This window comes from Anser brachyrhynchus (assembly GCF_964034855.1).
Source record: "Anser brachyrhynchus genome assembly, chromosome: Z".
NCBI classification, from domain to species: Eukaryota; Metazoa; Chordata; class Aves; order Anseriformes; family Anatidae; genus Anser; species Anser brachyrhynchus.
In genome coordinates, this window is record NC_137697.1 from 58,179,340 (window position 1) to 58,202,362 (window position 23,023).

Genomic DNA, 23,023 nt, shown 5'->3' on the forward strand with positions numbered 1-23,023 from the left:
ACAAATTACATTCTTCATTACAGAAACAAAAATTTAGAAAGGTTATTGTTATTATTTTTAATAATACATCATTACCTACACTGTTCATTTTACATGTTGCATTTATTATCTCTAATTATCTCTAACTTTGCAATACATGAACAACATGAAGTCAAAAAATAAACATCCGTGCATGTGACTACAATGATGTCTGCATATGGTTTTATAGGTCTTCAAGAGCTATCAGGCAATAGCCATGAGGTTCAGTCAACTCTTCCTTACTCAGGTTTATGAGCAGCTGAGGTATTTCGAAAATGACAAGACCTAGAGTATTAGCTTGTTTGCAAAGTATAAAAGTACAATACAGTACTTCAATAGGCACAGAATTTAATCTGCATTGCTCTGGAACCAGTGTTATCTCATCTGTAATATTTGCAATTCTAGAGCAATTCTGAAGAACTCAATGTGACTTAAAATGTTGTGGTGGAAGGAACTTAGAAATCATAGGGAAATGTTTTTCAGGATGGCCACGTTCAAAGATCACATCTGAATAAATGTTGGGCAGGTGATGTTCATTGTCTCCCAGAAATTTTCCCCTTCTTGCCCTCCAGCTCTTGTGCAAACACTTTTTGCTACTAGACATCCTGGCAGAAGAAGTGATGAACAGCAAATACGGGGCTTTAAATTGGGTCCATAGTGCAGTAGGTGTATTGATGGCTAGGAGAGGAATTAAAGTTTGAAACTGAGGGTAGGTGCGAGAAGGAGTTTGAGGTTCTTAATAGAAGGAATGGGTGGGTCTTGAGAAAGACTGGGGTTTGGTGTTGGACTGGGGCATAGAAGGTAAGGGGGGTTCATTTTTCACTAAGTGTTGATCCTAGCATGGGAATAGTTGAGGACTCTGGGTTGGAAGTAGGTCTGGAGAGGCTACAGATCTGGAGGGTGAGGTTTGGAGAAATGAGAGGCTTTAAGACTTGAAAGATGAGGGGAGCTTGGAATGTGTATTATTATGTGATGCTCATTTTGTGATTATTTATTAGGTGGGGTTTCTGAAATGCAAGGTGGAAGTTAAATTATTGAACAGCATGCTCCAGCCAGACATTGTCCTGGATTAATGGTGAAGACTTCACACAGAACATTGCTTATACAGACCACTGTGGTGCTACTGAGCACTGACAATCCTGGCCTTTTCTTCTTTGATGTTTTTTAAAATAATGAAGTCTTTAATTGAGGCAAAAACCTGACTAATTCAAGGCACATCATCATGTTATAATTTGTCTCACTGATATTCCATCTGGATAATCATGAGACTTACACAGAAAAAGAGACTTTCCGCTCGTGTTTATAAAATAGGTGATGGTTCCCTAGATGATCATCTACATAAGGGACCAATTTATTTTTTCTGTAACTCCATTAAGTTGACCTTATATTTTGAAAACCTCCATTCATCTAAATAAATGTAGCTATCATCTTTTTTTAATCAGTTCATTGGCTTTGCCATTTTTTACGTAATAAAATGAAGAGAGCTCTTTAACTAATTAGCAAGAGAACTTGCATAGAAGTTCTGTGAAGTTAGAGTACTTTGAGTATTCTAATTAAAAAAAATAAAAAAAAATAAAAACAAAACCTTCATCTAATACAACTTCAAACCTTGGATACTTTAGATGGTAAGGCCCAGGACAAATGCGAAGGCAGTCAGGTAGTTTTCGGGTCAAGTTTTTATCTGGATTCTAATATGTGAAAGTTCTCAGATATCTGTTCAGGGTTTTGCTGTGAGTTTCTGTGAACAGAAAATAGGTAGTGTTTTATTGTTTCTCTTCAGTAATGTCAGAGGTCAGAGGTTTAGTGAGATTTGTCTTAGACCATTTTAGTGTTGTTTCTCCCCTCTTCCCCTTTTTTTTTTTTTCTTTTACTATGAAGCTATCAGTAAAACTGGGCTGGTAAATTTAGGTTTTGAGAGTGAATATGTACAGTTTTAAGTTGGAAGATGAATTTTTAATTCTTTTCTTATTTGATTTATTGTCAAAGTCAGAGACAGTCAGAGGGTGTCTTTTTAAATGTGATCTAGGATAATAAAGCAACTTCTCAAATTTAATAAATACAAATTCCTGTAAATAAATATGAACAAAAGGACCTAGTTACTCAGGTAGAATTTAAAATGATCACACTGAGGGGCCTTTGTTTAGTCCTGTGGTGTTTTTTTTTGTTTGTTTGTTTGTTTGTTTTTTGTGCTGTGTGTAATTCCATAGTGTATGCAATTACTCAGGTGCTCCGTCCATCTGTTTTGTAGAAGCACCTGTTATTTGTCTAGAAAGTTGCTGACATACAACATTTTAAATGAAAATGGCAAGTGGAAAATGAACAGGCAGTGAGCTGTTTGCAGCAGCTGCTTGTTTGTTGTCTATACAAATTAAATTTGGCAAGTTATATTCATCTCTCTATAAAATCGCATTTGCAGTTCTCCTAAGAGATTACAAAGATTTTCATTTGCTGCTCATATAATTATAATAATGCCTCAAGCTATCTTTATAGTAGTAATAATAATAATTAATAATAATAATAATAATTAATCATTATTAACAGTAAAACAACAGAAAAGCTGAGTTTATGGATCCCAATAACTTTTATCTTTTCCAAGACAGTGTGACACAGTGTTGCTCATTCTCTACTGTTCACATGCAGTTCTTTGACTTTGTACTGTCTAGGATTTTTTCTTGCCTATGATCATGATGAACATATTTGAGTACTGTAGACCATATAAAGAACTAATGACAGGTAGACTAGCTTATGAAAGACTACTCAGAAGCTGTTTTATACATAGTTGCCACAGAGGCATAATAAGTTTTAGATATTAGGAGCAAGTCCTGCCGTAATCAAGAAATATATCACATGCCAGATGACTTGAATAACCATGAATTTATTGATTCTTCCAGCTCAAGGTTTTCTTTAAATTACTAAACTAATGTTCTGTTGAGGATGGTTATGCTTAAACAAAGAATATTATTTTTCTTTCCCCACCATTTCTGTGTGTGAGCTATTTACAGTTGGAGAATTTTCATAGTAGCTATTTGTATAAAACCTATTATGATGGGTCCCTGTTCTTTCCTGAAACATTGAAAGTAGCGGAAATGATTAATAATGGTTATTTGAAACCAGATAAGATTGGCTTGAGGCCTGTTTCAGAAGTGCAAGGGTATTATATTTTAAAAGTATAAACTACGTATACATGACACAAACTGCTCTAAAGCAATGCTACTCCTAAAAGGAACAGTCTTCACCTTGTTTCAGTCATATATTTCTTCTGTTGCATCTATTCCTTGCCCAGTCCAAAATCGTTGCTTGGAGTCTTCACTCCTCTTGTTACCTTTTCATACCTCTTGCTCAGGATAACTTTGTATGTATACGGTGTTTTGAAAACTAGCATTATTTAACTCGGGTTCTTAAACATACATGATAAATATTTGAGACAGATAGGTACATACTGTGAAACAGCCTATTGAAAGCAAGTAATGAGTAACAGACTTATAACTGCAGGCTTATCGTTGCAAAATTATTTAGTGTATAGTCATCACTGACTACTCGCTTTGTGTTTGGTGCATTCAAAAACACATCATTTTACTAAATTTTTGAAGGGAAAATGTAACCAGTCACCAAGTAGCCTTCATCTGAGCGGAGATGTCAGAGAATGTGAATCTCTGGATTGTATCCAACCTTTGATTACATATGAAATATGCAAAAGGTAACTGGTCTTGATTTTCCTTTTAAAACCCAGTGACATCTCAGGGTGTCTTTGAATTCAGCACCAAGTACATACTATACATCTGCTATTTGTATTAATGGCAGCTAATCATTTTCCATAAAGGTATAGTCATTTTTCAAGTTTTCAATCTCTGGTTGATTAGCTTCCTTTTTTTTTTTTCCTATTTTTTTTTTTTCCCCTGTAAAAAGTTGCCTGTCACATGTCACATCAAGACAGCTTTATCCTTCTTGTCATCCAGGCACTGAGCCACTGAATCTTTAAATCAAAAAGATTTTCTATTTGTTGTGCCTACCCTCTTAGATAAGCTGATTCTGTTCGTGATCTGTCCTGCAATACAGTGATATATTACTACATAAGTGTTGTTTTGTATACTGCTCTATGGCAAACATCAAAATGTGCTTTCATGCTCTTGGTTAGTGTCACATAAGTGTTACTAGCAGTATGCAAAAGTAAAATAGAGACCTTCTATAAGAGTGTCAAATAATAGGGGTCTGCAAAATTATGATGCCTGATACATCTATACCTGACAAGACACTCATTATTGCCTAAGCACATCCACATTAGCAGTCTGGCTTGCTTGGTGGTCCTGTGAATTTACCATATGAGTAAGAGCTGTTCCACTCCTCCTGAGACTAGAACTTCATGCCACAGAAACTCCTGAGTAGTCTTATAAAATCTTAACTATCAAGCTTATGTGATATTACTGACCAATGTTGGCAGAGAAACACCTTGTAGCAAATACAACGCTAAAACCATCAGTTTCAAAGGTGCAATGTCTTATAATAAAGTCAGCTTAAAAAAAAAGACCTGCTAAAGGATCATTGTCAGGGTATTAACTCTGTTAAGGATCATGGTCATTGCTAGACAGTGTGAAATTTCATAATTCTGCATGAACTCTAAAATCAATTCTTCCCAAATCATAATTAAAGTCCTATAAAAAGACATTTTATTTTATGAATAAAATCAGCTAGCAACTTAAGCTAAAAGAATATTGCTTTCATGTTACTACTGTTTTATATTTAAATGGATTGTAGTACATCGACTTTGTGAGAAATTTCATTATTCACTAAATGTTGAACTTTCAAAGACCCCATCCTCCTTATTGCATGTCTGTGGGGGGAAATATGATAGGTTAATTATTCACTGGTTACAGCTGAGGAAGGTACATCACAAAAGAAGTGTTGAATAGATGGCAAGTATAAATAGACCAGTTTCTCATATGTCCTTTGTAATCTGAGGACTTAATGCTGTCTTCTATTACAAGAATTTCAGAGAATCACAGAATCACAGAATCATCTAGGTTGGAAGAGACCTCCAAGATCATCTAGTCCAACCTCTGACCTAACACTAACAAGTCCTCCACTAAACCATATCTCTAAGCTCTACATATAAACTTCTTTTAAAGACCTCCAGGGATGGTGACTCAACCTGGGCAGTCTATTCCAATGCCTAACAACCCTTTCCGTAAAGAAGTTCTTCCTAATATCCTACCTAAACCTCCCCTGGCGCAACTTTAGTCCATTCCCCCTCGTCCTGTCACCAGGCACGTGGGAGAATAGACCAACCCCCCCCTTGCTACAGCCTCCTTTAAGGTAACTGTAGAGAGCGATAAGGTCGCCCCTGAGCCTCCTCCTCTCCAGGCTGAACAACCCCAGCTCCCTCAGCCGCTCCTCGTAAGACTTGTTCTCCAGACCCCTCACTAGCTTCGTTGCCCTTCTCTGGACTCGCTCGAGCACTTCGACGTCCTTCTTGTAGCGAGGGGCCCAAAACTGAACACAGTACTTGAGGTGCACCCTCACCAGAGCCGAGTACAGGCGGACAATTGCTTCCCTAGCCCTCCTGGCCACACTGTTTCTGATACAAGCCAGGACGCTGTTGGCCTTCTTGGCCACCTGAGCACACTGCTGGCTCGTATTCAGCCGACTATCAACCAATACTCCCAGGTCCTTCTCTGCCAAGCAGCTTTCTAACCACTCATCTCCCAGCCTGTAGTGCTGCTTGGGGTTGTTGTGCCCTAGCTGCAGGACCCAGCACTTGGCCTTGTTGAACCTCATACAGTTGGCCTCAGCCCATTGGTCCAGCCTATCCAGATCTTCCTGCAGAGCCTTCCTACCCTCGAGCAGATCGACACACGCACCTAACTTGGTGTCATCTGCAAACTTACTGAGGGTGCACTCGATCCCCTCGTCCAGATCATCGATAAAGATATTAAAGAGGACTGGCCCCAGTACTGAGCCCTGGGGGACTCCACTAGTGACTGGCCTCCAACTGGATTTGAATCCATTCACCACAACTCTTTGGGCCTGGATACCCAGCCAGTTTTTAACCCAAAGTAGCGTACGCCAGTCCAAGCCAAGAGCAGCCAGTTTCTCAAGGAGAATGCTGTGGGAAATGGTTTCAAAAGCCTTACTGAAGTCAAGGTAGACCACATCCACAGCCTTAGCCTCATCCACCAAGCGTGTCACTTTGTCATAGAAGGAGATCAGGTTCGTCAAGCAGGACCTGCCTTTCATAAACCCATGCTGACTGGGCCTGATCGCCTGGTTGCCCTGCAAGTGCCACGTGATGACACTCAAGATAATCTGCTCCATGAGCTTCCCTGGCACTGAGGTCAAACTAACAGGCCTATAGTTTCCCGGGTCTACCTTCCAGCCCTTCTTGTAGATGGGCGTCACATTTGCTAGTCGCCAGTCAACTGGGACCTCCTCTGGTAGCCAGGACTGCTGATAAATGATGGAAAGCGGCTTGGCCAGTTCTGCCAGTTCTCTCAGCACCCTCGGGTGGATCCCATCCGGCCCCATCGAGTTGCATACATCTAAGTGCTGTAGCAGGTCGCCAACCATTTCCTCATGGATTGTGAGGGCCACATCCTGCTCCCCATCCCCTTCAACCAGCTCAGGGTACCAGGTATCCAGAGAAAAACTGGTCTTGCTGCTCAAGACTGAGGCAAAGAAGGCATTAAGCACCTCAGCCTTTTCCTCGTCTCTCATCACTAAGTTTCCCCCCCCCCCCCCCCCCATCCAGTAAAGGATGGAGATTCTCCTTAGTCCTTCTTTTTGTGTTGATGTATTTATAAAAACATGTTCTGTTGTCTTTAACAGCAGTAGACAGATTGAGCTCCATATGAGCTTTGGCCTTTCTAATTTTGTCCCTGCACATCTTTACAACATCCTTATAATCCTTCTGAGTGGCCTGCCCTCTTTTCAAAGATCATAAACCCTCTTTTTATTCCTAAGCTCGAGCCACAACTCTCTGTTCAGCCAGGCTGGTTTTCTTCCACGCCGGCTCATCTTTGGGCACGTGGGGACAGACCGCTCCTGAGCCATTAAGATTTCCTTCTTGAGGAGTGCCCAGCCTTCCTGGACTCCTTTGCCCTTCAGGACTGCCTCCCAAGGGACTCTGCCAACCAGTGTCCTGAACAGCTCAAAGTCTGCCCTCCAGAAGTCCAAGACAGCAGTTTTACTGGTCCCCCTCCTGATTTCACCAAGAATAGAGAACTCTACCATTTCATGGTCACTCTGCCCAAGACAGCTCCCGACCACCACACCTCCCACCAGTCCTTCTCTGTTTGTGAACAGAAGGTCCAGCAGGGCACCTCCCCTGGTAGGCTCATTAACCATTAATGTGGCTCTGTGAGCTCAAGTGCTAGCTTTTGCATATATGGCTTTGAACAGATTTTAAACACCAAATTGATCAAGAGGATTAACTGCGTTATGTTATCAAGATTTTTCAAAGTGTGGAGCAAGTGAATATTTCTACACATACAACTAGTGTAGGCAAGTAAGGAATGGAGACTGATATTTGCTTCAACTCATCAGACATGGAACAAATAGAGTGAAAAAATATATGAATATAAATATCAACATGGTAATATTTATCATGGAAGGTAGTTAAAAATGCAAAACATGTCAATTTTGGACATTTAGCTCTTAGAAGAAGGTGTTACTTTATGCTAGAGAATCATTGATTCCATCTAAACGCAAAGGCATTTTGTAGGGAGTTCTTGGCTTTAGTATCACTTCAGATTTTCCAGAAACTTCAGTTCAGTCTGAAGAAAGAATAAACTCATTTCATTGGAGAATTCACAGGACTTTTGTCAAACAAGTGAAAGCCATTTTAAGTAGGGGTTGAAGTAGGAACTTAAGAATATAGGTGAAAGGAGGGATGTTAACACCAAATACTGATGCTTTGGAAACTGATCTGAACTTTCTTTTCTTCTTGTAATTTTATTATGGAATTACCACAGACAGCACATGAGCAGCATCACACCAGTTATTTTACTTGCCCTTTGTTTGGTCTTGTCCATTGAGAAACGATGGGTTAGAGGAAGTGAAAGAAATGAGCACTTTGAAGACTTACTACAATTGTAGAGGAAAGCCCTGAAACTGTGGAACAGAAATGGATTCTTCCTAATGCTAGTGAGGAATGTGAATAATTTAAGGGCTTATAGAAAACTAGGAATGTAAAAAATTATCCTGTTCTCTCTTCTAAGGGCTTCAGAAGTCATCTTGGACAGAAGGCTGCAAATATCCACATGGATGGCACAAAACACACATATTTCTTACTTGCAGGCTAATAGGAAGGATTCTTCTCTGGAAAAGCAATCACTTCATCTCTTTTGGAGCCACATTTGTGGCTGGATGACTTTATATCTATCTCAGTGGAAGCCATTGTGTCTGCAACAAAGTCTGGCTTCCATTCTCCCATCCAGATGAGGAAATCACAGTGATATAATTTATTCTTGTTTTTTAAGCAGGTGTTTTTCTACAAGGCCAGCCTCTTTCCTTATGTACAATTTTTTTTTTCAATTTCCTGAGCCTCATTTAGCTCAATGTCTTTCTCACCCAAACTGTTTATAGAGGATAACATCACAGTAAAACAAGAAAGGTCTGTTGAGGGAACAGATGCAGTCATGTTGGGCTGTGTAATTACTTTGGGGGTGTATATAACTACATTGTAATCATTCCATTGCACCGATAGGAAAATATGTGCCTTAGTGCAATAAGATAGCCAAATACAAACATGGCACCACATTATTTCCTCCACTGTGAAATCCATGTGTTTCATGTTCTTCATTTTGGCCCCAGAGACTTCCTGTGTTAGCAGTAGAATCAGTAAAAAATATGTTTCGATAAAAATTTAATCATTTATGATTGCAAACATAATTTTCTTCGTCATCCAATACCTTGCAGAATTAAATCCTGTTTTGTTTTCTGTGGCAGGATTCTGTCTGATGGGCAATGGCAACACAGTTTTGTGTGAAATCATGCAAAGCATAGTCTGAAATAGAAACATGAGCTTACTTATACCTACAAACCCCTTTTATACACATGCACTCAGACTATTGCAGTTGTTGATTAATTAAAATGACAAAGGCTGACCAAGATCTCTCTGTAATAATGTTAATGTTATGTTTGGTACTTAAAAAGAGAGTATTAATATCATCTTCCAGAAATAGATTTATATAACAATGTATTTAATCTTTGTTTTTAATAAGGCTTTTATACTTTTGTAATCACTGTACTATGGAGTTTATTTAAGTCTGGTTATAAAATAGTCCACCCTGGCTGGTGTCACGGTAAGTTGAATATCAGCAGAAATTCAGCTGACTCATACAACTGTCAGACAGTTTAGACAAAAATTAGTTTCCTACCTAGATGATGATTATTATTATCATTATTAATTACATTAATACTGTGGCCTTTCTCCCCTGCGTTGGCGCACATATTTCTGGTAATTTAAATTGCTGCTATGTTAATAGCATAATCATCTCCAGTAAGTAGACTCTTTCCATAGCAGAATGAAGGAAGTTCTTACGAGCTTCTGCCTTCTTTGGAGATGTCTCAGATGAAAAAAAAAAATATGGAGAAAATCAGATGTGGAAGTGGTGCACTGTCTGAAATCTCTCTTGCATCTTGGTAAGAAGTGAAAGTAACAGATATTTTTAAACAGATAATAGTAATGCATATACAACTACCTGAAAGGAATCTATGGGGATCTAGGGGGTCGGCCTTTTCTCACAGGTAACTAGTGATAGGACCAGAGAGAATGACCTCAAGCTGTGCCAGGGGAGGTTTAGGTTGAAAATTAGGAGACATTTCTGCTCAGAAAGAGTAATCAGGCTTTGGAACAGATTGCCCAGGTAAGTGGTGGAGTCACCATCCCTGGGAGTGTTTAAGGAAAGGTTGGACGTGGTGCTTATGGACATGGTTTAGTGGGTGACATTGGTAGTAGGGTGATGGTTGGACCAGATTATCCTGAAGGTCCAACTTTAATGATTCTATGATTCTATATTTTGAAGACATTTCCCTGGACTGCCTTTTAAATCTTCATGGCAACATTAAGATCACTGGCCCAAACTCGACCATAATACCTATTCTTGTAAGTTCTGCAATATTTTTTTGTCTAAAATAATTTTCTCACCTTCCTTCTATTCAGACAGAGCTCTTTTTCCCCCAAAATATATGTGAAAAATAATTATTTTCTTTGTCTCTTGAAAAGTGTCATGTGAAGGTTAAAGTTTACCAGAATTCAAAATAAGAATTTTGGGAATGAGTTCCCTTGTGCTGAAACCTTGTCATAATCAAGTCAAAGGAAGACTTTCTCCAGACACTGGGTGTGTTACATCAGGAGTAGAAGGCTTAATAAAGACATTGACAAATTGCCAAGTTCCAGTGATTTTGTTTACCACTTTAAATTGTCTGGAGGGTTTTCTCTTTCCTCCCTGCAGCTTCTCAAGTACAACAGAAGACAGTACTGAACACAGCAAAAGTTTTGACTAGTGATGCCAGGAAATCTGGAGTCATTAACATTATGCTGCAAATAAATGTCACTGACAAAACAAACAAACAAACAAACAAACAAACAAATAAACAAAAGAATGTGAGAGGAGAGATGGAAAGGCATTAAAAAAAAAGGAAGCAGAAAACCAGGAATAATGCTGGTTGCAGACAAGCATCTTGGGAGTTCTGTTAATACAGTTTTTTTAGCCTGTTTTCAAAAACAAAACAAAACAAACAAAAAGCTAAGCTCTCAACCCCAAATCACTCTAATGCAATTGGCTCTGCCTGCTGTTCCTGGATCCCTGTTTTGGCTCCTTGATTTACTAGACTGGATTACAGATTTACTAAGTGGCACAATAACAAGCTGACCCCTACTACAAATATAAATTCTTATTTAAATTTATAAATGCTTATATAAATTTACAAATTCTTATTTAACCAAACTAGGGAAACAATTTGGAGACAGAGATTATGGAACTGTTTGGAATTTTCACCCTGCTTTGTTTTGTTTGAAAATGTTGAATTGACCTGACAGGTTAGGACATGAATAGGGAAAAAGAGTTTTTAGCTAATTATTATCTCTAATGCTAGACAAGAATCCTTATGGTTCCTAGAGAAACTTGGAGCAAGTGAGGCTTTGCAGAAGTAAGAGGTATTCAGCTGTTACTCACCTGAATGTTTGTGTATTTGTCTGGATAAGGAAAATCTCCAGTGTGGAGACTTACATATCCACATGCTCAATATGAAATTGATGCAAGGACACATTTGCCCCCACTTCTTCCTTTATTTTTTCTCCATTCTGCTAAATATTTTTTTATAAATTTGAGATCCTTTTATGTAGGATAGTGAGAAGTTTGTGTTTGTTTTTTATTTTTTTATTTTTTTCATTTAAGACAGGTGACACTGTGGGGCTTATGATTAATGCTTGAAGGAGAGTAATATTTTTCTTCATGACCATTTGCCACAAAACAATAGAAAGACCATTTTGTCATAAAGCAGTTTATTACTAAAGCGACAGGCGTTTCATGCTTTATTTATTTCATTAAAAGATACGAATATATTATCCTCACAACGACTTTCTGCTGTTACATTCAAATGTACAAGAATATTCACTAATTCTTAATAAATTTCATCCCCATAAAGTTTTGAAGAACTCTAGTGAAATATCCAGCAGTCATAATTATCTATGAGAAATGTGATCTCCAGAGGTACTACTTTTAGAGATAGCGTTTTTTTAAATTGTAGTGAAACTTCATGCTCTGGCCCAATCAATACTAGATGTAAACAAACAGGGATGCATTTTACCTGAATGTGATGGAGGTTACATTGCAGAATGTTCTGCAAGCAACATACTTTTACAAGTTTCATGTGTTTTGAATTGTATATTATGTATGGATTTGCTTTACAGATTCAGCTCACATGCTGTAGTTGCACTTTCAAACCTCTTATAATATTTCAGGAGGGTTATGCATGCGTGGAAGACCAGGATTTCAATGCAATAAACAAATCACCAGACAGATGAAAATATTTAATTATTTTTGATGAAGCTGAAGCCAATCATCAGGCCAGCAAAGCCTTTCTTCTATGAGCAATTGCAGAGTTGAGCAGGCATAATGTATTCTATTTTGCTTCCCTGGAATTATTCATATGAAACTGCACTGCTTTTGCCAATGTTTGTATGGTTATGATTTAAAGAGGTCAGTATGTTATGAAGACATCTGATGGCTCCTGCCTATTTCAGTGGTTGGGCTTGTTTTTCAGTAACTGTTAATCATATGGACTTTAGTGTGAGGGGAAACCATTTTTCCATCTTTTAATTTTATTTCCATGTCATAGACAAAAACAAACAAACAAAAAAGAGATAGATGGAACAGATAGCTCAAAATATAAAATAAAATTATATTGTTGTAACACAGCATGCATCTTTACTCCAAATAGTGAAATCAAAACACTTAACACTTCTGCAGGAATAGAACACCAACTGCAGAATATGACAAATACTACTAAATTCTAAACAAAATCACATAAAGCAAAGTGAATTTTGCTCTTGTGGAAATCCTGAAGAGATTTTCTTTCTTTTGACCATTTTATTTATTTGAATTTTGTAGAGATAAGGGATAAAAATGCATCTATCTCCTATTGGACTAGATGATCTTAGAGAACTTTTACAACTTGAGTGATTCTAAGATTCTATGAATGTTTCTACCCTAATGTTCTGGGTGAGTGTTCAACTATTTTATTCTGATGCAATGTAACCTGATGTCTCACACAGTCTAGTCTGTATCTTGTGACTTGAAACATGGGTAAACTCACTCCTTGGTAACAGGAACTCCCAACATCTGTGCCACCTGGGCCATGTCCCTGGATGTGGGAGTGTTGCCATGGGGGTTGATAAAACCCATGGTTGGTGATAACATCGGACTCATAATGATGAGGCCATGAGGAATGTAAAGAAGTTAGAAGGAACAAAGAAGGGTGATTCAGGAGACGCCTTGCAGTCTCAAACTGTTTGTTCTCCAACAGTGAAGACATGGAATTTGCTGAATGTTTGCTGTTGCCAGGCGAAGTTAACCAATGAATAGTTAGCCAATGAATAGTTAGTGGAAAAGTGCTGCTGGTATAGCTGATGGTATGGGAAGGGAGCCTGTTCTCAATGGGGTGGTTGTTGAAGTTATTGATCCTTAAAGAAACCCTGGAGTCCATGTCGTCATTTCGCCACAAATGATGATGGAACAGGGACCTGAGGAACAGGAACAGGGACAAGCTAACAGAACAGGGACAAAAACAAAAAATGAATGAACAGGGACAGGCTAACAGAGCAGGGACCAGGACAGGAACAGGGACACTGATCGCCTCATGAAGATAGGTTCAGCCAAACTCAGCAAGCTGAAAGAAGCGACTTCGCTTTGAAAGGAAGCGCACCCGAGCTGAAAAGAACCTCAAGCTGAGAGCAGCAGACCCGCGCACACAACTGCCCCTCACTGGCCGAAGGTAAGCAGTTGCACGCCATGGGGAATCATATGGCCTTAGAACCAAAGAATGTCCTGGTAACCTTCCAGCTTATTCCCTCTATTACAAATCGGGAAGTTTACGATCCTGAAACACGGTACCAAATTGAGTTCAAGCTTTGGGACTCTGCTACCAAAAACGACAAGGTTGCAGCTGGATTGCTCAGCACCAGGCGAGCAGTCTCTGAGGCCTTAAAGAGCCATGCGGGACCACAATCACAAACATGTGGTTTGCCAGATAGTGAGGGAGCTGCGGGCTTGTCCACTGATCTGCCTGCTATGCCACTGGCCCACCTGCCACTACCGCCATCACAGGCTTTTGCTGTTATGCCCCCTGATCACCTGGACTATCCTTTTGATCCAGGCCCTAAAGGCCCTGAAAAGGGGTTGGATCTGTTTCCCTTCGATCCGGGAGGAATAGGATACATAAGGCCCAAAGGCCAAGCTGCTTAACAACTTAAAGCAAGAAAATTAATGAAGTCATGGAAGGTATGGGAGCACTTCAACTGGGATTGCCATCTCCAATTATGCTCCCCCAGTCATGGACATTAATAGTAATAGACTTAAGGGACTGTTTTTTATGTTACACATTCGCTAGAATTCGGAAAACTTCGCTATGCTTATGTTTCAATTGATACCTTTTCTGCCTGTATTTTTGAATCTCTCCATACAGGAGAAAAGACAAAGGATGTGTGTAAACATTTTTGTCAGCTTTTGTGACATTACGAATCCCAAAAATGATTAAAACAGATAACGACCTAGGATATGCGGCCCACACAACCCACTTTTTTTTCAACAGTGGGGTATTCAACATCCGACAGGTATACACCATTCTTCCACAGGTCAAGCAATTATTGAACGGTACAAAGTACTCTAAAAGCTATGCTTCAAAAACAAAAAATTAGGAGTATTGACTTGCAGAAATCAGACTCTAAAACCTCAGAATAGTTATAAAGCAGGTATGTTTATTCGGCGCTGCGCACACACGCCAGGCACAAGGGGGATAGCTCCACCTAACTTGAACACCAACGGTTGCTGTGTGCTTCTCTTAGTGGAACAAATCCATCTTCATTTCATTTCCCCCATAAGTCTCTTACTTAGTCATCAGGTCTCCGAAGAATCAGTCACGTAGGTTCCTGTCTCTATTTGTATGGGTACTGGAGTTCTTGGGTGGTTATCCGGCATACTCTGGTGGTCTTTGATGAAGGGCAGAAGTCTTCCTCACTGCTAATTTTCTGGCCTTCCCTGTCTTTGACAGACTTCATCGCTCAAGCCAGTTCTTGCTGGTTCCATTATCTATGCATACAGTCATTTACTCCCTTATCTTTGGGTCGTTAACATGCAATTGTGCTAGCTAAGACCTAGGAATCACCATCTTTTATCTTGTTCCCTGTCTCCCTGCAGAGCTCACTCTAACATCCCTGTTGGAAGGAGAACGCTTTCTTACCTGAGAGGACTACTGTGCGTGGCTGTCCTGTGTCTCCATTGATCAGACTCACAGGAAAGTAAACCAAATGACGATGAAACATATTTACCTCTGGACGTATCATAGTATGTATTGAAATGGGACCTGTAAGAACAAAGTGCTTTCTCAAGTGAGTCCTTTCCCATTGATTTCCTTAGTCACCAGGAAACTCTTACAGAAAATTCAGGCAAACAATTTCCCTGCATGGAAACCTCGTTTCGTCTGTAGAACTAAGCATTTATCCCGGGATATTCAGTTTTTCGACATTGTATAAGCCTTCCTGCTCTCACTTCCCTCCGTTTTTCATTTCTTTTCTTCCTAAGACACCCGTGAAAAACTTAAGAAACCTCCTGGTCAATAACTTTCTTCAGACAGCATCAATGATATCACAGCAACCCAGACTTATTTAACTTTTTCTTTAAAATATCTACCACAGATTCTGTATCATTCTCATGCAGACCACTCCCCAGCTTGATCATCTGAATTGAATTTGTTGTATATTAAACTGATTTTTTTATTTTTATTACAGCAAATGAAAAAACACTCACTCTATATCTTCTTGGCTTTCTATGACATGAGATTGACCTAGAAACCCTGATTCCTTGTCTTTATTTGTTTTCTGCAAAGTTCTCCTATCTCTTTTGGTTCAAGTTCAACTGGTAAAAAGCTTTTCACTGGTTAGTACACTTAGCTGGTATACATTTTTGTTTCTTAAGATAACTGTTTTCATATTTTTCAATAGAATGTTTTTATAGATGTGGCATGGTCTACTATGTAAATACAGAAAATAGACATAAGGGGAAAAAAAAAAAAGATGCTTAGTCCTTTAAAACACTTATTGATTACTATGATTCTATTCAGCTTGATGACGGAAGTTAAACAAGGTTTATATTCTATCCATGTACAGTGCACTCAGGAAAAGTTTATGTAAAATTCTGCTGACACATGGCAGAATCCAGCTTGACTGCTCTAGGAAGTGGAACAAACCTACAGTGGACAGGAAAATGTACTGTCAGAATAATTGGGAAACTATGTCAGAATAATTAGGAAATAAAATCTATCGTGATCTAAGTTACTGACAGCTGTTAAATTAATTCACTAAAATGGGAAATGGGCACAGAAATGGGCACAGAAATTACTCATTTATCCTAAGCACATCTCTGTCACCTTCTTCTCATCTCCAACATGATTCTCATTTTCAGATTGACCTCAGTGTAAACTGTGAGTCTATGTTAAGTGTCATGCACCAAGTGTCAGAGGTGACTGTGCTCTGACCAAGTGTGCTGGACAAGCTATGGAGAGCAGAAATATTTCTGTAGTGGTCCTAGGAGAACCCCAGTTCCTTTGGATGCAGCTCTTCTTAGAACACTAAGGAAAATCTATTCCTCAAAGGCTGCATCTCTATTAGATGCTGGGATGGAGCAAGAATGTAGTTTTGCAATAAAACTCCAGTAATCACATTTACTCCATCCACTTGCAGTTTCAGAGAGGATTAGTGCTACATGAATGAATGTTCTCTCTAAAGAAACAGAAATTAAAGATCTGTTTCAGGTGCAAGATCAATGTATTGCAACCTCTAAACGGGATATAAAAACCCAAACTAATCACCTGTTCTTCGGATAGATTAGAATCAAAGCTTGCAGGCATTTTTGTCCAATGGCTCCAAATGAATCTAGTCCAAAGCTCCTAGATGCTGGAACCACATGATGAACATGTAAGGCCTTTAGCCTTAGGTAGCTTTGATCTACTGATCTTTTCCAATTGGACTATACTACTTGTTACTATACCTCCAAGGCAACAGAACACAGTCAATAAATAAAGTCAAAAAATAAAAAAAGTCAAAAAATAAAAAACAGAACACAGGCAATAAATCTTACTATCTCCCTATGCTGAGTCTGCTTTGCCCGTCACAATAATTGTTGAGCGATCTCCCTGTCCTTATCTCAACCCTTGAGCCCTTTGCATTGTATTTTCTTCCCCTTTCTCTTTGAGGAGGGGGAGTGAGAGAGTGGCCGTGGTGGAACTCCACTGCCCAGCCGATTAAAACCACCGCAGCTGCAAAGTACTGGAAAATTTTTCGGAAGAAACAAGGTGTTTAACAAGGAAAAATATAGTTTCCTTTTTAAGGCTTCCTGGATAATTGGGCTTATTTCATATTCCCAACTCGGAGGAAGAGAATTGTTGATTTCACCTTCTTTTTTCTTACACGGAAATAAAAAGTCAACAGCTCTGGAAGTAAGGGGAACGTATCACAATCAAGCTCCTTTTGTCTGTAATCCTTGCTGAAGGACAAGATTTATCACACACCTTCCACGGATGTATGGTAGCAGAGAATAATTTTTGAACTACTCTAATTAAAGTCAACTTGGGGATAGTGGCACTTCTCTAATTGTTTCTGAGACATACGCATTAGCAACAGAGAGTGTTCTGTTGTCATTGCAAGGCGCCTACGGTGATGACTTCAGAAACAGAACTGAGTGATGTCACCATGGCAATTTGGGAGCAGCTGCCTCTGTGCAGGTTTAGCTAGGAGGGACAGAGAAGCGTGCTGGATGTGATGAAACCACGTGAGGATTTGTGGATCCCACCTTGAGGTGCATAGAGAGGGCCCATGCCCTTCTGTAAGTGGTTTGATGCTTGGCTGAGGAAAAAAATGTGTTTTTATTGTGAATGCTTCCTTTTAGTATTCTGTAGTTTGTGTAAAGTCCTTTCACAAGCGTTAAGTTTGGTACTTTTGCTCAGTGATGTAGCTGCACAGAGTGACAGATGCAAAGTATGGGTGAGGGCCTCTGCACGTTCTCTTTTTCCTACACACGATCAACAAATAAGGGTGGACAAATAAGAGCGTGCTGTGCTCCTGCCATACGCCTCAAGTACTAAAGCATAAACAAGAGACTTAAAAGTACCCCTGTCACATTAAAATTCAGGACAGCAATGTACTTCATCAAATGGGCTGACCTGTTGAGTGTCTCAGGATGTTGTGTATGAAGATGCACTCCATCTGCTTCCAGATTAGCACTTGCAGTGAGCAAGCTGCCTGACCTTAACATTTTTCATTTCGTTTTTCACCTCAGTTTTGCTGGTTCTCCATGATTCATTCTTGGTCTAGAAAGAAAACAAACAAACAAACAAACAAACAAAAGTGAACTCAGACCAAAATAAAAGGATTTCCTTTTCATTAATTCCATGTTCTTAACTTGACAGATTTGGTTATTGACTAAGAAGGCAAATATCTGGCCAGATATGGCCAAATATCTGGCCAAATGAAACAAGCAGCTAGCTTGCTGGAGACATTGTCTGGGAAACAGTGAAAACACTTGCAGACAAAAACATATCAAAGGACTAACGCTTTGAGCTTAATTCTAAACAAACATCATAAACTCAAAACTCTTGTTTATCTTCCTAACAGGCTGGTATAGTAACATGTCACATTGGATGACTTTGCAGCATAGATGTCAGGACTGCAGCTTGGGATCACTTCCTTCTACTTAGAGTTTAGTTTGAAGGGATGAGCAAGAGGGATTTCCTCTTCCTAATTTGACCTGGTGGACACCAACTTTCCTACTAAATTGCCGACATTGCTGAGGAGGCAGCAGTATCAAAGCCCTGTTGATGAAGATATAACAAGCTTGGGGAGGCTTTGGCATTTCTGTACAATGCTGCTCCCTGATTGTGACCCAAGACTCAGATTAACTGAATGAAGCAAAGCAAGCTAGAAGAAAACTGTATGTCCTGGTAATTTTTTATTTTATTTTATTTTATATTTTCATTCTTCACCTGTAAGAAAATCTAAATCTTTAAACCATTTGTTTGAAAACACGGTTTTATGGAAATGATTTTGGGTGTGCTCCTTCACCTTCTTTGGAACCTGTTTAACCTCGCTTCAGTTATAGGAGACCTATGCTCAAATTTATGCTTACCATGATAAAGCGGTATTCTTTTGGTATTCTTTTCTTTGATGATTGCACGTGAGGCTGAAAAGAGTTTTTCGTGTGATTCTTCTTTTCCTTTGCAGTCTCCAATACTCCGTATTATAGCTGATCTCCATCTCTGATCTGAAAAGCTTCACAGGCCAGAAGAGAATTGAGATGAAGAAGGAAATAGAGAATGCTGATGAATATTTCCAATTACCACCCGTAAGTTTTTTGAAAGAATCAGGTGCATTTCTGTAGTGGTAGAAAGTTAATAAAATAATGATCATGCACTTGAAGGCAAGTAATGGTATAAAAATGAAGAATGCAAGGCCCTGGTTAAAGACAATCTTTACGCTGCTTCCAGATCAACACTTTATTTGCTTATTCCACAACCTCATCTCCACTTGCTTAGAAGCTGTGAAGATTGGAAGTACACTTAGTGTTTTTCATCCACTCTGTGTAAAATTGTAAGAATTTTCACTGGCTATAAAAGCAGAAAAGACAAACAGACCCTCCTCTGGGGCTTCAGAATGCTCGTAAGATCACCCAGACTGGATAAGTAGAGATGCTCTAGCATAGACGTGACGCACTTTGACAGCATCTTTTCTCTGACAGCAACTTACGTCTTGGTTCTTCACATCAAACCAGAGCAGTTTCTTTGCCTTCACAACCTGCAGACTGACCTCTCGTGTGTACCTGTGGTGGATTGAAGGTAATGCTTGTAATGTTTGTAACACACCCTGATGCTGTATTCACTTTAACTTTTAGAAAAGAGAGCAAGAAGCTTCACAGCAGTTTCTTAGGTGCCTGTCTGTCTGTCTATCTACCTATCTATCTATCTGTCAATCTATCTACCTATATGCACATATATTTAATTATTTATTTACTTATTTAAAGATATCTTTTGTTCACTAACATGAATCCTCTGACTGTTACTAATGTATGGGACATACCGTGACAGTATAATAGTGTATAAATACCTTTCATCTCATCCTTGCTATTGTTACTGTATTTTAAAAATAATTGTGCATATAATTACCCGCTTTTACTCTGTTTTAAAAAAATACCTACTTACTCGATTATAAAATCCTATAAAAAGGGGTGAACTCAAAAGGAAAGAGAAACCAGTTTTCATTACATTTCTAAATTAAACAGCTAATCCTGATAGATTCACTCCCTTTCAAATAGAACACTCAAGAAATAAAACAGTAAAAATTCACATAATACTTCTTTTATAACAAGATTGCATTGCACAATAGTTCTTTGCCTAACCCTGCAGTTACCCCACAGGCACTGCAATTGCTTACTTGGTCTTCTCCTTTACTTGTTTTCAAGGTTTACTTTTCTAACCAATCCTTAATGTTCCAACATTGGATTTATTTACCTCCTTAGATATCAAGAGAATAAAGCATTTGCTTCATAGGACAGCACTTTGATGCTTTATGGGGCTAAAGACCAAAGTCCTCAAAGCACTTTTCATCCGTGATTTAGATATTTCTCAATCTTTCCATCTTTCTTTAGAACTCTTAATTGAAGTATTAGGTGAAGAAGAACACTGAAACCAGCTGAAGCCATAGCAGACATAGTAAGGACACGCTTCTGTTAGGAAGTAATTCAGAGTGATTCCATGGTGTACAGATTTACTCTGGTCCTCTGGACTAAGCATCCCCAAGGGCTATTTCAAAGCTCTCTGAATGATCTGTCATTATCTCTTACACTGCAGTCTCCATTAGGAAAGGGTAAATATTCATTGCCCATGTGGAAAGGAACTGCTCAGTTAGTTGTTTCTAACCAAAATCTCTTGATTGCGTTCTATTTACAGAAACCACTTGGCTAGCCAAGCTAAATCATTGAAAATGGAAGCAGTGGAACTACTTCAAAACCGTGCTTCTGCTTCTAAGCAAAACTGCACTGTAGGTGGGGACACAGCAAGAGGACGTGCCCAAGGCAGGGTGGAATTGAAAGTCACCTGTCTGAGCCACAGAAAGAAGTCAGCGATTCCCAGTTTGAGACTCTTGCTTGACTAGTGACCCAGCAGCTGCAACACTTATGACTACCGCTGATGGATTCCCATGAATCAGCCAGTGATATAAGCTACGAGAATGACTGAAGTGATTTGAAGTGACGGTTCTCCCTCTTCGGCATTCAAGTTTGTGAAAGAAAGGAGAAGAGAGGAGAAGAAGAGAGGAGAGGAGGAGAAGAGAGGACAAGAGGGGAGGGAAGGGGAGGGAAGGGGAGGGGAAGGGGAGGGGAAGGGGAGGGGAAGGGGAGGGGAAGGGGAGGGGAGGGGAAGGGGAGGGCAGGGCAGGGGAAGGGAAGGGAGGGCAGGGCAGGGGAAGGGAGGGCCGTGTAGGGGAGTGTAGGGGTGTGTAGGGGAGGGGAGTGTAGGGGGGGTAGTATAGGGGAATATAGGGGAGTGTAGGGGAGGGGAGTGTGGGGGAGAGGAGTGTAGGGGAGGGTATTGTAGGTGAGGGGAGTGTAGGGGAGAGGAGTATAGGGGAGGGGAGCGTAGGGGAGTATTGGGGAGTGTAGGGGAGGGGAGTGTAGGGCAGGGGAGTGTAAGGGAGGGGAGGGGAGGGGAGGGAAGGGAGGTGGAGGGAATAGGAGGGGGAGGGAATGGGAGGGGCGGGGAGTGCTACCCTAAATAAAATGGCCAAATAAATGACATTTTGGATCTGGAGCCAAATATTTATGTTGCCATTCATTCCACAACCTGATTTATCACTGCAATGTGCATATTGCACAGTGCCATTAAAGGTTTGGCATGCAGAGGTGGCTGAGTATTTTCAGAAATAACTTTCCTTAATAACTGAATCAAGACTTCTGCTGTAATGCAAAAGATCAGGTGATTGATTAACATAGGGATGGCAGCTGAGCAGGGGAAACAGCTTCAAAACTCCCAAACATTTTCTTTATACAGAACTACAGCTCCTTCTTCTCTGCTCACCGGTTATGAAAGTTTCTCTCACCTGCTTAGTAAGCAGAAGCAGTAAAATGGGATTTAGAGGATCCAGCTAGAGCAGAAGTGCCACTTAGAGGAAGCAATCAATGTATAGGTAGTCCAGTGTTTGAAGAGAGTTTAAGCGGCTTTCCAAGGAACATATACTAGTGCAAAGCAACCGATTTATCTGACTCTCCAATGAAAGAAAAGGAAGTGCAAAGCAGCAAATGCTTGAGAGGGAAAAAGAGGTGCATCTCAGCTGTCTGGGGGGAAGAAGGCAGTCAGCTCTTAACACATTATTTGCCATCTAATTTGTTTCTCAAAGGCGTAACATTTATTTAAGACAGTAGCAGTTTACTACATGTGGTGCTGATAGAGGTTAAACAAAAGACACAAGGGCAGCAAACTCCCTCACTTGCTTCTCACACAAGGACAAAACTGTTATGGGAGAGAAATGCAGGTTACTTTCTCAAATCTCACAGCACTTTTTGACACCATTGGCTACGGGTTACCTCTTAAGTATTTGAAGATTTCAGTAGGGCTGACTGATTTAGATGTGGATAGGTTTAAATCACACTTGTCAATGTGCTGTTAATGTTGAACCACAGCCATTTTTTCCCTAGACCTCTTAATATGCTAGGCAGTCCCAGGAAGCGTAAAACTTTGACCCGTGCTCTCCAGCATTTGCGTACTGCACTTTCTGTAGGTTCCTTATTCTCTAATCAGAATTCTGACAATCTCCTCAACAGCATACAGATACAAAATCCACAGACCCAGATAAAACAGGCTCTCATCCGCTTGTATGATTGTCAGACATGCATTCTTTCATATTAACTGCTCTTTTCTTACTCCGTTCAGATGAAACATAAATAACTTCAGCTGACTTCTACAGACAGCTCTGGTGTTGCTGTGTGATGGAATATGATTTTTCCTTACAAGCCACCAATTATTTCCACGTCTTTTCTGGACCTTGGGATCTCTTTTGGGAGCTACATTACTCAGAGAAATACAAGAAGGCTGAGATCACCACTGCCTCAACATAACGCAAAGTTTAAGGCCTTTATGACAGCCAGTTTGGAAATGAATGCAGCCCCATCTTCTCAGCATTTTGAGACAGATGACTACCCAACACTGAACTGTCTCAAGGTTTCAAACTGAGACAGCTTTGTAGAAATAA

At 39.7% G+C, this 23,023-nt stretch overlaps 1 protein-coding gene and 1 long non-coding RNA gene across 7 annotated transcripts in view; one reads left to right on the forward strand and one right to left on the reverse strand.

Moving 5' to 3' along the window:
* The window catches only part of LOC308185095 (uncharacterized protein), an 846,543-nt gene that overhangs the window by 812,435 nt on the left and 11,085 nt on the right, over window positions 1-23,023 (reverse strand). For 3 of the 4 annotated variants that reach the window (XR_013943103.1, XM_080572831.1, XM_080572830.1), the window contains 2 exons: window positions 18,912-19,054; window positions 17,950-18,096 (listed from right to left, as the gene is read on the reverse strand). Coding sequence is in view for 2 of the 4 variants with exons in the window: in XM_080572831.1 (XP_080428957.1) it covers window positions 18,086-18,096; window positions 18,912-19,054 (154 nt within the window). In the remaining 2 variants the exon portion in view is untranslated. Of the gene's footprint in view, window positions 1-17,949; window positions 18,097-18,911; window positions 19,055-21,377 lie in introns of those variants that run through there. The other variant, XM_080572832.1, reaches the window with a different exon arrangement.
* On the forward strand, window positions 18,516-21,114 carry LOC308185105. Of its 3 annotated transcripts, XR_013943116.1 has the most exons (4): window positions 18,516-18,726; window positions 19,007-19,127; window positions 19,521-19,617; window positions 20,728-21,114. It is a non-coding gene; the product is annotated as an uncharacterized lncRNA (long non-coding RNA). The 3 variants fall into 3 exon arrangements; XR_013943117.1 differs by lacking the exon at window positions 20,728-21,114 and having other exon boundaries at window positions 19,521-20,718; XR_013943118.1 differs by lacking the exon at window positions 20,728-21,114 and having other exon boundaries at window positions 18,516-18,716; window positions 19,521-20,718.